General features: G+C 39.6%; 1 protein-coding gene across 2 annotated transcripts in view; it reads right to left on the reverse strand.

The window, feature by feature from the left end:
• The window catches only part of PLPPR1 (phospholipid phosphatase related 1), a 191939-nt gene that overhangs the window by 79374 nt on the left and 96568 nt on the right, over positions 1-15997 (reverse strand). For both annotated transcript variants that reach the window (XM_036330185.1, XM_036330184.1), the window contains exon 2: positions 9405-9512. In XM_036330185.1, coding sequence (XP_036186078.1) covers positions 9405-9467 — 63 coding nt within the window. In that variant the 5' untranslated portion in view covers positions 9468-9512. The remainder of the gene's footprint in view (positions 1-9404; positions 9513-15997) is intronic.

The following is a 15997-nucleotide window of genomic DNA, read 5'->3' on the forward strand; positions in this document are numbered from 1 at the left end:
GTAGGGGGCGTGCAGGAGGAAGCTGATCAATGTTTCTCTCTCATCAATGTTTCTAACTATCTCCCTTCTTCTCTGTAAAATTCAATAAAATATATTTTTTTAAAAAAAACTCAGCATGGAATTCTCTATAGCAGGAAGGCAATGTGGTAAGATTATACACATCCAGTAAACAATGAAGGCCCTGATTTCACCTGGAAATATATGTCAGAATTTGTCACTGCTTATACAATGCATGCTTGGATGTTCAGTCCGAATGGAAAAATTTCACCAACCCAAGGTTGTTTTTCAGTGGCCAGATCAACACAGAACCCCCCAAACTGACTGGACAAATTTAGTTGGCTATTTTGCATCTTGGGTTTGAAGTGTGTCAAAACTATGCCTTTTCATTCAACTCTGTCAAAATAGTCTAATTTCTGTGGAAAGCAAACAAATTAAACAGTGAAATTGTGTGTGTCTTTAGGTTGACAAGTCAGCAATTTGAGTTTTCACTTGAGCCAGAGGCCGTGCCAAAGTCACCCAAACATTTGCAGGTCGCAGACTTTGGCTGCCTGGAACCCTATAAATAACTCTCCTTCCACCCACGACAGGTTACCGAATAAAAATGACAAAACAGAGCAAGTTGAATAAACATAAATGTAAAGAAACCTCAAGGGCACCCTTGAGCTGATCAAAAGCCTGCTTTTCTATGGTGTGTGGTTCTAGCTGGTTTGTCCTGTGAGCTAATGATTAGAGAGCATCTACCTGCTGTGTGCTGGGACCTTAAAAACTATTTAACCTCAGAACAACCTAGTAAAGTAGGTATTATTATTATTATCCTTTTATAAATGAGAGAATGGAAACTTGGAGATGCTCAGTAGCCTGCTGAAGGGCATACAACTATTTTGTCAGATACTCAAGTCTAAAGTTCCCCCAAATATTACACTGTCTTCCTTCAGGGCTGAAAAGAAAGCACACCAATATTTCAGCTTCAAAGGGTTTTGTCTCAGGAAATGCCAAAGATGAATTTGAACAATTATCAGTTGAGGGAAACTTATATTTTAGTAACATAGAGTTGAAATTTTTACTTGTTGAAATAACATATAGTTCCAAAGAAAATGAGTCTTTGAAATGCCTTCCTTTTTTTGGCTAAGTATTCTTTTGTCTACTATCAAAAGAAAATGAATTCACAAGTTACCTAAATTCCATGTAATATACCCAAAATTAAGTGTTTGTACTTTTGTATAAAGAATTCTGTATTTCATACTGGATGTCAATAACTTACGTCAGCCTTAAAAAAGTTATTTAGTTATTTAATTTTTTTTCTGATGGAAACAGTAATCAAATTCATGCAATATATATTTATATATATATATATATATATATATATTTAATCCCAACACCCAGAGATGAGTACTGATTTTTGTGCATATCTTTTCTTTCTAGGCATATGGTTGCATAGGCACATGCACATATTTCCAAAAAGGCATCACATTTTATGTCTGTACTGAGGAATTTGAATGAAAAAGTTATCTGGCTTGGAGGCTACAATATCTACTGCCATGATCCTAACATGTCTGAGAAGTTAGTGAGTCTGATGGTCCGCCCCCAAAAAACATTTTCCATGAATTAATCTGCACGGAGAAAGCAGAAGGAAACAATTGAGGGTAGGAGAGTTAAAGTGTGTGCTTTTGGGTATTGGTCCTTCCACATGGATTCATGTCTAAGTTCTGTGACCAGGAGGGCTGTAGACAAAAACGTCAGCCACAGCAGCATCCACTGTAGCTCAGGTGACAGAGTGAGAGGAGGAGTTCGGCGCAGGGCTTCTTCCCAGCCTCTGTGCAGGGAAGGCATCAGGGGCTCAGCGTTAGCCTTCCCCATCTGCACAATGTTAGTGATGACGAGAGTGAGGCGCCTTTCTGTTGCTTCTGTGCTTGAGGGAGTGAATGTGCATGGCTGGAGATAATGAGAATCCTCTAATTCTCTGAGTAACAAGAGCCGGCTTCATGAGCGCACATGACAATCCTGGGCTTCACTGGGGAAGACCGCAGGGCTGCTGGATCGTCTGTGAGCAGGTGTCAGCAACAGACAATGAGATTTTGGTTCTTACTGATGTCATGCCAGCTATATGCACAGTCTGGTGAAGCCTAGAGAAACGCAGGTCATAGTCTGCTCTGAACCCATTCCCTCTCCCCTAACATTCTAATTTGAATATTTTTTCATGGAATTAAGTATTTTTCTATAGTATGATTTTTATGGATGCATAATGTTCCACTTTTTTAATGAAGAAAAGAATTTTTAAACCCCCTGTATTTTAATATTAGGGCTATTTCATCATTAATGATTTTATGAGAAGTAGCCTTATAGCAAAATATGCCATATCCATGATTATTTCTGTAGAGTAGAATTAAAGTGTACTTTTGGGGTAAAAAGGGGGAATGCAAAAGCTTGAAGATTTTGGTACCCAGTTCCAAACTGCTTTCCCTACAGATTGCTAATTTATACTTCTTTTCTTATAAGTGAGCATTCCTATAAATTGTATTTTTATATGCTGTGAGATAGATCAGAATGCTTTTGTTTGTTTTTTTTTTTGGAACAAATAATCATAACTTTGCATTGACTTAGAAATTAGGTTTCATATAATCTTGGAATTAAGATTCAAAAAAATAAATAAAGAGCTTGGCCAGCCACACATACCAATGACAACTTAGACTAGTTCATATTATATTTAAAGGATAAATTTTATGCAAGAAAAATGCATCAAAATCCTTTCACCTGCAGACTGTGCAAAATAATATACTGCAGAGAGTTATGTATTTCATTACAATGTAGACAGGAGCAAAGGTGCCTTTCTTCTGACCTCAACCCTGCCTATGCAAAATCCTCCCCTGACATTTTATTGTTATGGCCATTGGCATTTTTAGAAAACAAGAAGTGGGTGTGGTGGAAGGATTACAAAAAGAAGGAAGTGGAAGGTCCCCAGGCCCAATGCTCAGTCCTTCCCTCAGAGTCCAAGCACTTGATTTCCTGCAGAGCTGTACCTCCACCTCTCCTGATCCTTTGTCCCCTGGGGCCAGATGCAGTTGCTTAGTCCTAACTTCTCTTCCCCTCGTGATAATTTGTTTTAACTGGAACCTTGATCTCAAAACATCCCACTTGGAGAGACTCAGTGCTGAGGAACAGAGGAGCCCTCACTCAGCCGACGAGTATCTGAGGATAAGGGTAAAGGGTAATGACCACCATATTTCATTTTAAATATCAGCACTGGTGTTTTGATATGATGGAAAATAGGTACCTAAATATTGGTATTGTTCTTTTGCTCCATATGACAAACACTGGTCAAAATGATGATTAATAAAAAATGGGAAAGTACTTTACAATTTGCATTTGTCATTGCAATTTAGAAGACCCACAATTTTTTCATTGCCTTGTTTGAAATCTTATCCAACAGCACCTCAGTATATATTCTAAAAACATTGGTCCCCAAAACCTAGCAGTATTGCCAATGTCCCTCTCTAATGTCAGGATTTTGGTATTTGTGTGTGTATGTGTGTGTTTGGTTTGTTTCATTTTTTGTTTTTATCTGTGTTCCAATAGGTAAGAGCAGTTATTTTAAATTATTTTTGTTAATATTTATTAGATACTTATTACTTGGCAAGTACTTTCAGGTCCATTACATCATTTATTTCTTTTTAAAAAATATATATTTTATTGATTTTTTTACAGAGAGGAAGGGAGAGGGGTATGCCGGAGTCCATTCATTGTCTTTACTAGCTGAGTTTAGACAGAGATCCCCCAAAAGCTAGTAGCCCTTGAAAGTCCTAGCAAAAGTCAGGGCTGTGCACCACCCAGTTAATCTAGGAACCACTCAGTTAATTTAGGTAATAATAGTTGAAGCATCCCCACCTTAGTTCACTTAATTCCTTAGATACTTTTGTAGATCCTTGTTGATTATTGTTAATCAGATACTCCCGGAAATCTATTGATGAGCTAATCAGATACTTTGTCTATTCCTGGAAATTGTCTGCTGATCTGTGTGTCATTGAAACCTCCTTACCCTAAGGGCTACTCCAGATCAATAAAAGCTTGGTGAGGCCTGAGCACAGAGGAAGTCCTTTGGGATTTGCAGCCTGGTCCCCCAATATTGCAAAATTATCTCGTGTCTTTTTCTCTCATTTGCTGTGCGGCTCCTCTTTCAGATACCGAACCCTACTCCACGCAGAACGTGGAGGGAGTCTTACTCAACAGGGGTAGAGAGTTAGAAACACCAATGAGAGAAAAACATCGATCAGCTGCCTCCTGCACACCCTCTCCTGGGGATGTGCCTGCAACCAAGGTACATGCCCTTGACTGGAATTAAACCTGAGATTCTTCAGTCTGCAGGCCAATGCTCTATCCACTGAGCCAAACCGGTTAGAGCACCTCATTTATTTCTTAAAAGTGCCCATGAGGAAGTTTTTATTTCCATTTCACAGATGAAGCAACTGAGGTCCAAAGAAGTTACTGTGTAGCAGCAACAAACGGCCAACTGAATGAACCTAGGACTTTCGACATCAAGTCGTTTTCTCACTCTACTCAATTATACATGAGGATTAGGTTTTTAGAATTCTCCTAGGCAAAAACCAACTGAGTTTTAAAAAATTAAAGGAGAAAAAGTTCTCAATGTGACTTAAACATAAACATCTAAGACAGTAACAATCTAAGTCTCAGGACTAAAACATTCAGAGCTGCTAAATCTAAGCACCTGTAAGTAAAGATCAGAAAGCCAGACCAAGACTCATTGTTTTTTATAACCTGAGGCACACAAAAAATGAGAAACATTGAGATGGCACATTTCCAAAAATGATGATGTGAAATTCTTTAACTTCTGGTCCCTGAGAAAAATGCTCAGAATCATCAGGTTCTTGCAGAATTTCATGAGATTATTTATCTCCAGGCTGGGTTTTATAATATTCACCTAGTAGGTTCAAACTGAGAAAAATGAGTTGTCAAAAACAGGCAATAAAAATCGCAGGTACAAGCAACCGTCAAAATGATAAAACTGTCACATCTGTACACATTAAGGAACAATTGCATTCATTACACCCAAAGTCCTGGTACTTAATATTGTCTTCCAAGGAAGCTAAGCTCCACTTAGAGTTTTGCTCTTAGCACAGATATATTTGAAAGAGACTTGACTGAGTTATTCATGAGTTTACAGAGAATTCGGTGAAATTGTTGAGAAAAATCTGTTGGTATCTGGGAAGATTTGTCAAAGGAATATCTCAGTCCTAAGCATTTTTGGAAGAATATATCTGGAACTGACTATGGAGGCATAAAAGACCTTATACAGCTCATATTTTTTTTTTAGGGGAAAACTGATACTCTAATCACCAAAATGAGTGTGTTTTTCCCCAGGGAAACCCTCCTTCTGTAGGTCCTCAAGTATGAGAGGGGTTGCTGAAATGACAGAGAGAAAAGGAGAAAGGAGGAACACAGCGAGAGAGGGAGAGAAGAAAAAAAATGCATAGTGAAAGAAAGGCAGAGAGGAAGGTAGGGGAGGTGGAAGGAGGGAAAGAAAGAGACAAAGAAGTACCATGGGGGAAAAAGTACCATAGAGAGAATATCTGATTATTTAGATCACTATTTTTTTAGCTATCTTGTTGTAAGTACCTTTACCTCACCAAAAGTTAATATTATTGAGTTCAAGGAACAGAAATGAGAAAGTAAATGCCCTCAAAATAAGAGCAGTAAGTGAATAACCTGATGTTACAGTAGACCTAGATGGGAGTAGAGAAAGGGTTACATGTCAATCTCAGTAACAGGATTTGGGCTTTAATGTCCATGGTGATAGGACATGAGGACTCGAGTTGGAACAGAGACTCCTGTGTAAAAGTCAGAGTTCTGAAAGTTTGCTTTTCATTTCAGAGAAAATTTGTTCTATATAAATCCACCTGCTGGCATCAGAAGACTACACGGAAAGTGAACTTGGACTAATTACATTTTCGGGATGTACAAGTTTGGGTTCTGGATAAAGAAGCCTAAGCTCAACAGAAACATGCATGCAAAATTCCTTCAAAGAAAATACTCTTAAAACCTAAGGCCCACAGGAATCCAACAAAGGAAGCAAGTTCTGCTAAAAATTAGCTCAAAACAAATTATAAAAATAAATGAGGTAATAATTCACCATGTGCTAGAGACAGCAGACACAACATTCAGGAGAATTAGCATACCAATAATTTCAGATAACAGAATAATCTGAAAGAACATAAAGGAAAAACCGTAACTATAAAAACAGGCAGATTTTTAACAACATAAACAGGTTAAACAAATCTAATCTAGCAGTCAGAGAACAGAAGTGAGAGATAAGGTAAAGATGTAAAGTCAGAAACAAGGTAAAGGTGTCTGTCCTCTACCACTGCTTTTACCCAATATAGTACCAAAGCAATAAGACAAGAAAAACAAATTAAAACCATAACAATCAGAAAAAATGAAACAAATCTGTTACTACCTGCAAATGAAAATAAAATCTAAGAAAATTACAGACATACTCATAGAGTTTAACAAAGTTTTTTCAAGGAAACTGATATAAGAATATCAACACTGATCCTATAATGCAGCAATAAACAACTGGAAAATGTAATTATCCCCCAGTAATTCCACTGCTAGGTGTTAATCCAAGGGAAGCTCTTGCTCACATGCACATGAACACAGAAATAAGAATATTTTCTGCAAAAGAAAAAGTTGTAAGAGTAAAAACAAAACCAACTTGTAAAAGTGAAAAAAATTAGGAAAACAAACAAAAAAGAACCAACCAAGCTGTCCCTCAATAGGTATATTCACACAATAGGATAAAATGCAACAATTAAAATGAATAATTGCCAATCTGGATAAATCTCAGAAACCTAATGTTGAATGAAAAGGCAAGTTGCAAAACAAAGAAAAGAAAAAGTTCAGTACAGTATAACTTATGTGAAATCTCCCTAAAATATTATTTATGGATATGTACACATGTAGAAAAAATATGAAAAGCACATGTGAATCATACAGAGGAATGAAGCCTCTAATTTCAAAAATCTAGTTACTTCTGGGTTCAGGACAGTAAGACTTTAACCTTAGCTGTCCTGTAATATTTTATTTTCCTTGAAATAATATTTGATGAACATATAGCAGGGTTTTAAGATGTGGTCTTGATGGTGGGTGCAAGGATGTCTATTGCATTGTTTTCTCTGTTGGAATTCTTTCATGATTAAAAAATAACAGTGAAAAGATATTCATTGATCAAACTGACATTTTACCCAAGTTATTTTTGACCAAGTTTTCTGATATTTCAGTTAAGTCAAAATACCTGGAATAATGTAGATAAACAAGAAGTGTTTGATGAATGTAACACATGAGAGTTTTAAGAGCCACTTTGAGATTCACCTCCTTCTCTTTCAATTTCTACTTAATTCTATTCATTTTCTTTTTCTTTCTCCTCCTTGTTTCTGAGAGAACTCACTGGTAAATCTTAAATTTCCATGCAAAATAAGGATGACAATGCAGCAAGAAAAAGAATAAACTATCTTTCCTCTCCCAGATTTTTAGACTGATATTTATGTTTGTGTCAAGTTAAGGCACAGAAAAACTGATTTATGTCTCTTGCTGCCTGCTCTACCAGTAAAGCTCATCATTCACGCATTAGCAGGCTAAAAAATCTTCAGAAATATAGCTTCCAGCAATAAATTAAAGCTCTTACTTTGAGGTTTGGTTCCTGTTTGATTTTTAAGAAAATGTCCAATAAAATTGCTTTCGGGAGCATAAAGATGATGACAGATGACTTATACTCCAATTTCTGCAGCTCACTTTAAAAATTCATTTTTCTTATAACAAAAGAAAGTTTTACCATAAAAAATTAATTCTATGGTGTTCTACCCTTTCCTGGATGAGCAGCAGGAGAAAGGACTCCTTTTCCTGCATTACAATTCCAATATGAACAACAGCGACTAGAACTCAAAATATACATGACGGATAGTTATGGTCTGAATGGAGTTACCCTTGGTCTTGTATAGCAAGTTAAAGGAAGAGTATTAAGAATATGTGTTTATAAAGAGAGATGAGTTCTTTGCCTACCCTTTCAGAGATTTAGCTTAGCTCTTGTCTATGTGCATCTCAGCTTATATTAATACCTCTGTACCACCCTAATTTCCTATTTCCACCTGACTCTGCAATACAGATTCATAAATATCACTAGAAAATAAATCATCAAGTAATATTTGCTCATCTAAACTACAAAGGGGTGTCTATAAGGTGAAACTTAAGGATCAAACACATATATTATTGATCCCAAATCAGAATGCTCAAAATCATCCACCTGACTATATAGATGAAGTTATTTCAAGAGTTAAAAGATAAAAACACTTGTTGCATTGATTCAAGAGTGTGTTTAAATAGCACGTGTACTGAAAGTATATCTCTGCTAATATAAGCAGAGGTTTAATCCTAGTGTTTGTTTTCACCTGGCGAATTAAATGGGTCAACATCCATGTTCCTGTAACACTCAGCTAAAAAGATCCCACAACACAAGAACATGCTACAGCTGACTGACCCTTGGGATGTGGAAACTACCAGGCAGTTACCCTGAAAGGAAATTCTGACAGTTACTTTTCAGCTGTTTACATTTTCATATTTGAAACCTGATCTTCAGGATAAAAACATACCATTAGATACCTATTCTCTATTGAGAAGGAAGAAATACCACTGCCTCTGGCAAATGAACATCTTATGTTGAGATAACCTGGAATAGCTTTTTTTTATGTGTGTGAATCATATAATTCTACATTTCTTAAAATTTTCATGTCTTTGTCTGCTCCATAGCAAACACATACAGAGGGAGATCCAATGGGAAGGGGTACAAGAAGTTTAACCAAAAAGGTGCTAGAGAAACTGTTTTCGGGTACAAACTTGGAGCAACTCAAGAGAATCATTCATGACCAAAGAAAATGGCACAGTACATGAGCTTTCAATACTCCACTGAAGAAAAATGCCCAGTAGAGATAGACAACTTGAAGACTTTTTTCTTTATTTGGACTCCAGGGCAAAGGACTATCAACTAACATCATCTGTAAACTGCCTGGTGTATTGAATTCCTGAAACATGATATTGATTTTTGAAGAATAGCTTCATTTAAATGTTGCACTCATAATTAATAATATATTGAAGTTAACACTGAATATAAAAGAAATATAATAAACACAATTATTTTGTACCCCCATGGAGGTAAAGTTTATATGTTCTATGGCTTCCTATTAAAGAAACATTGCATAATTTATTAAATCTTTATCCTGTTTGTGCTATCAAAATGTAATTATCAATCATAAGATGAAATAATTTTACTCCAATTTCTCAGCATAAAAATTGCTACTATGATTGCAATTTTTCCATAAAGGTAAAAAAAAAAATACACATACCTCAACAAATATAAAACATGGGATGATGGAATAACTTCGCTGAGTGTTGTTTCCTACAGCCATTTCTTACACCATGAAGCAAGGCTGCACCGTCGACAACTGTCCAGGCTGAAACAGAAACACGTAGCATGGTGTAAGACCATATGTTTACCAGTCCCTTAGGTATTTACCTAAAAATATCAGTTGTCCTCTAGATAAGCAGGCTGTAGTCGAACAATGCAAAATAGTGATCTACAATGCAGTCAAGTCAAATTAATAATCATTCCAGAGAAAGGAAAATGATATATACAAGCCATGAACAGTCTTAGAGACAAAACCAGACAGGGAGTCCCTGTGCACACAGCCGTAATCAGCAGAATTCTAATTGCCTGGCACTTCACAGTGCCTCGTGCCATGAAACGGTTTCTGCTACAAGATAATTTGGTATTGTCCATCCTACAAGGATCTCCTCTTTCTGTGCCCCATCCTCTGGGTTTGCAACTTAGGGACTTATGTGTTTCTGCTCTTGCGGACAATTGTGCCCACATACTCATCTCGGATGTCCTTCCATGGCCACTCTTTGCCCTGGCTCCCTTGACTACACGGCTTTAACCACCTTGGATCAATACATCACTAATCCCTCTCACTGGGTTCCTTCAGCCGTGTGTGTGTGTGTGTGTGTGTGTGTGTGTGTGTCCCAAACACAAAACACTGACGCCATAATACATTCTCTTAACTGGTAAGAATGGAGTAGTTGGGCAGCAGCAGATAATTTTAGAACATTTCTGTCCTATTTTGACCTGAAACTATTTTATTAGGAGATGAGTCCATTGCGGTCCTTCTCTTAAAAAACCCCAAAACAACCAAGCAGAGATTTGAGACTTTTATTAAACTTCCGAGGCCAGCTAAAATGAATTTTCCACTACACCTTTCATTCTCTATGCAAAAGAATGCTTACTTAACACGCTTCAGGGGTCTGCTGTTTATTTCTTCTTTTCTGTTTGTCTTGTTTCTGTGTCACCCTTCCCCATGGTATGAAGAGTGACACAGGGGCTGCTATGGCCACCAGCATTTTCTTAAAGGTCATGAATTAATGCCAATTTTTTTTTTAGACTTGTGTTTCCTTTAACTAGGTCCTTCCTTACCTCTTCCAGAATGAAACTTTAAAACACATATCCTTTTCCAAGACACCAACTTTGGACTTTTCGATTAACACTTTCTCTGATCAAATTCAACATTATGTCTGACATGCAGCCCGCACCAGTTTCAGGGCTATGCTGGACAATGCTGAATATTTACTTATATCCACCCACGAGACGCCAATAGCAGCAACCCTCCTGCCCAAGCTGTGGCAACTACAATGTCTCCAGACACTGGCAGCTGTCCCTGTCAGGGTGGGGAGGAGAAACAGCAAGGGGGGCATATGGCCCTGGTTAATTTAGGGGGACAGAAAGTGAGCCCCTGGGACATGAGAAGTTTTTGGCTGAGGAACTTGCTTCATCTGGGGTAAAGGCCACAGTTTTTCCAAAGGGGACAAACCTTTTCTTGCTTGGTACCTAACAGAGGAAAATCTGAAAATGATTGAGTTGCCTTACTGACATTTGTGGAAATGAAGGGCACCTCAAGCTCAGAGGCCATGATTGGGGTCATATTAAAACTCCTGTAAGTGGTGTTATTACCACTTCAAACCCATAAAGGAAATCAGGGCTGTTTTATCCATTGGGTGCAATAAGGCCCAATTCCTAGGGCCTGTGAGCTAGTTAAGAGCTCATGAACATAGACGAAGTGAACAAAAAGGCACCCAAACCATGAAAAACCAAATGAATAAATATGTAAGTATAAACCTAAAACTGTAAAATTCGTACAACTACATTCATGACTAAATATTAGTGTTCATAACAATTTAATTCATTTGAAAATTATTTGTAGGTAAAATTTTCTTAATTCTAAAAATTCCTTTGCAAAAAAACGATGATGATTGCAAATTAAATTAATGACACAGGAACATAATTCCAAGAGAAAAGTCTTAAATTGTCATTTTGCCACAAAATAAAAATTTATCATCAGATTACTCTCTCTTATGAAGTGGCACCTCAAAAAAGCAGCACAGAAAACAATCTTAAACAACCTTAAAATAGTCCTGGAGGGATTTTGCTTCCAGCCAAGAGGAAATGATTGTAACTGGATTTCACGCCTGACACAACTGAAAAATAGAGATAAAGGAGACAATGGTATTCAAGGCATTGGCCTGGCTGTGAGGCAATGAAGGGCAGTGATCCCTGAAAGGTGGGAACCAAAAGAAGTGAGTCCCCATGATTGCCCTAGTTTACTTCCTGGAGACAGTCTCCAGGCCACACACAGAAAGGGGGAACCCAGAAAAGTGGCTGGTGGTCTCCCAAGTTGAGTAGTTAGATCTGGGAACATAAGGTGGCCAGAGCACCATAGGGGAAGGCTGCACAGAGAGCTGGGTGGCTGTGCATTGGTCCCCTCGAGTCTTCTGCGCAGTGCTGAGGGGCATGGGAAGAAACTACTGAGGGCCAGAGAGAAACCATCCAAGGATTGAGGCCAATAGTCATCGGGGTTCACACAATTCTCAAACAGGGACCCCTAGTGGCGCTGAGAAGTATTCCTTGCAGAGTATTGATTTTTTTTTCCTTGAATATCTCTGCTACAGAATGCTGATTATTTATTGAGATTCTGGGCCACCGAGCAGTGTACTTTTCCCTGGTGTCAGGGGACACCGGAAGCAAGAATGTGACAGCACAATCCATTCTCAGGTCTTTGACATGAGTTTTACAACCTTCAAAGTGGAGAAACTTTCTAAAAGCTCCTCAGAATTCGGTGGTATCAGATTGAAATGAGATAATGTCGAGAAAGGGGAAGAATAGAGCTTATTTTCTATGTGGTCCACATCTTAATTGGAAGTAAGGTGGGGGTGGGAGTTTTCAGTAGAAAAGAGAAAACTGAAAGGCAAGAAAAAAATAAGTTGAGAGAGGTATAGTTTATGAAAAATAAAATATATTTAAAAATATAAGGGAGTGAACAAAAAATAAAATATAAAGAGAAAGAACTCGTGGACATGAACAACAGTGTGGTGATTGCAGGGGGCGGGGAGAGTGGAGGCAGATGGAAGTGGTATAAGGGGATAAATGATGATAGAAAAAAATAAAATAAAGAAAAACTTATATTACGAGTTAGCCACAATTCCCAAATCCAACTCCTCTTTGACACATGTTAAAGAGGCATTAACTTCCTTGGTGTAACTGAGCTACCCCTTACTGTTCTGGATCATTTCTATTCAGCACATTATCTCCAACCAGGATCACAGCGTGCATTTAACTTCCCAATGCTGAAAAACCTTTTCTTTTTTTTAAAGCAGCAAAGACATTAAGGGATAGGAACAAATTAAATGGGATTGTAGACGAGTGCAAACTAGATTTCATCAAGAGATGGTGTGGGATTTAAGAAGGCGCTGTTGAGGCTTTCAAGAAAAGACTTGACTGTTAAGTTTGAGAGGTGCTTTTCAAAGCTTGTAAGGAATGACAGTGTGAAAACCCACGTATGACATTAGGGTGGAATCGGCACTCCCTTTTTTCTCCAGTCTAGCCCCCTCCACATTCTCTCAGAACTAGATCCATAGTTTAGCCCTTGAAACAGCCCAGATTAAGGCAGAGAGATACAAAGGGCATAAAATCCATCCACAATCCAGTCAAATTTTCACCAACGACACAGGACTCAGGGGTCCTGTGAGGATACCAGGCCCCCACATTGTCGTCAGTGGCTTTTTAGACCTAAGGATCATTCCTGGTTCCCTCGGGCCTCCCATCGTGCACTGGCCTGGTCCTTGTGACCAGTCACTAGCTCTGTCCCTACTGCTTACATATGATGAATCACGCTGATTCAGGTGTCCAATTTACCCATGGCTGTCCTTCAGGCAGACTAGCATGCCTGGCTCACACTTCAGCCCTAAGCCTGAATGGACAGTCTTACTGCTCCCCCCGCCCGACCCCCCCCCCCCCCCCCCCCCCCCCCCAGCCTCTATCACCGGAGCAGTACTTGATGTCCAGGGCCCCTGCTCCCAGGCCTCTCAGAACTGAGACAGAAGGTTGCCTGGCTAATGTGTAAGCTTGCAATCATTTTTTTACTCTCTTTAACCTCTCCAGGCCCATTTTATAACAGTCTCTGCTCCCTGCTCACCCCAACCTTTCTATACGTCAGCCTCTCACTGAGTCTCTGCAACATGCCAAGCTCTTTCTCAGGCCTGGGCCCTCTCACATCCCACCTCTTAGAGCACTCTTCCTCCTCCATGTTTGCCCAGCACATGTCTGCCTCTCCTTCCGACTGGCATTAAACACCATCTTTAATGGCAAAGTACCCTTAACTGCCTGACTGGCTCCGATCTCTCTACTATACACTTTCATCCTCCTCCTTCGTGATATTGTACAATTGTTTAATATCTGATCCTTTTCTAGACTGTCCGTCTGCTTCACTCCATGTGACCAGAACGGTAACCTTAGCACCTTGCACATCGTCGGTACACAAATGCTGACACTAACATTGTGCTTAATCTGCTCAGCTCCATCATTCAATATCACACGTGCCCTGGGTCCGTTCCTTACCTCCTGACCCCGCCCTAAGCTAGGTCTGGGGTCCATCCTTTCCAGGTCTTGCATGAACCCAATAATACAGTCCTAATACAGGTTTTAGGTCAGTCCCTTCTGCTCACTCCATCCAGATAAGTCCCACTCTACCTTGGACCCAGACAACAAGGAAAAATAAAGTGCCTGGAAAGCCTAGAAATAAAAATGTAAACCTAAAACGTATGTCAAAATGTAAAATTGAATGGGGAAATTATTCCACTGAATTCTACCTCTGGATCTCTTTGATTGTTAAAAAAAATCACTTTCGATTGCTGTTCTAAAAGATGTGTTCCTTAATTATATAGAAATAACAAAAGCTGAAGTAAAATGGGGGGTGTGGGGGTGGGGGGGAGTCCAAGTGTACCTAGAAGTAAGCCATCTCTGGTAGAGGCCAGTCTTTCCAAAACAAGCTGTAGCACAAGGATGTGCTGAGCACAGAGCTCAGCAGATGCCCGGAAGCTGGGGAGAAAGCAGAGAACATACTACCATCTAATTGGCTGTTGGAAGGGGTACCCTGGGTCATCTAGGGACCACCGCCAGGAGAACTGCTTAATAGGAAAACACATGCCCAGACACGCAGAGCATGGTCCTAACTTCTTTTTAAATTGTTAATATTGTTTACCCCTACTTTTCCACCAGGAAAAAAAAACATAGCTGGGAAAAGTAGCAGGGCACAAAGAGCTTTTCTTGATGAAAGTGTAGTTAATGTTTCCTTCAATAAAATCAAAGGCTGGAAGGAAATGAGGTTTTGATGCTCAGTTAAACTGGAATCTCAATGCCCTGAAGCAAGAACACTCAGGGACACACATGCATGCACCCACCCCTGAAGGACGCAGACATTGGGTAAATTCCAAGGAAAGTTGTGCTCAGCTTAAAGTCTGGGGAGAAAATAGGCAGAGAATATGTCCCAAATGCTCTCCATTGAAAAGCAGTGAATGTGATTTTGTTTTGTTTTAATCATCACCCAAGGGCATTTATTTATTTATTTATTTATTTATTTATTTATTTATTTATTTTAGAGAGAGTGGAAGGGAGGGTGGGGGAGGGGGAGAGAGAGAGTGGGGTGGGGGGAGAGAGAAACATCGATATGAGAGAGAGGCATATTGATTGGTTGCCTCCTGCACTTGCCTGGACCAGGGCCGGGGATCGAACCTGCAACTCAAGTACGTGCCTTTAACGGGGCATCGAACTTGTGACCCTTTGGTGCATCACACCAGCCAGGGCAGTAAATGTGATTCTTAAATGTACTTCAGTGTTTGCATCCTCTTGCATCTGGCTCTGGTTATAACATTTCAAAAGTGACTGCAGTATCAACAACAAACTTTACGATGATGTTGTCATCATGATCTATGTTGTACGACTGACTAGATTAAAGGTAAAGAATTCCCCTTTACCTGAAAGTGGGTGACTGCTGGAGTTAGGAAGACTTATCAGGGACCACAATCATCTAGGTGAGAAGGAATCAGAACCAGGTAGGAGATGGCTTCAACCCAACTTTCGCATTTTTGAGATCAGCAGAGAGAAGAGATAGATAAGAGCCCCTGGTTGTGCCTAGGCCTCTCAGAAGCGGCCTAGAAAGGGAATTTATCTTCTGAAGGTCGGGGGGGGGGGGGGGGGGCGGCAGAGCGCCTTGTCAGACTTCCCAGGCACTGGTCCCTCTACATTTCCCTTTGACGTCTGTTGTGGTCCTCGTTGTCAGGGCCACGGTGGTTTCTGATGATCCAAGGGATGGGATCAGTAAGTAAGTGGAGAGAAAAAAAAGCAAAAGATCAATCCAGGTGAGAAACTGCTGGAGAGGAGCGGAAATGCAGCGCTGGAGTAGAATCCTAAAGGAAATGTGCAGGGAGGTCCTTTAGGGGGGTGGTTCCAGGATATTACACAGCCCTTTATGGCCTCGCCTGCAGGGGTGTGTGTCACAGGCTGCTCCGAGCAGTGGGGAGGCTGTGACACTGCTGTTCTGCCAAGGAAGACTGC

Source organism: Myotis myotis, unplaced genomic scaffold (assembly GCF_014108235.1).
Source record: "Myotis myotis isolate mMyoMyo1 unplaced genomic scaffold, mMyoMyo1.p scaffold_m19_p_12, whole genome shotgun sequence".
NCBI lineage: Eukaryota > Metazoa > Chordata > Mammalia > Chiroptera > Vespertilionidae > Myotis > Myotis myotis.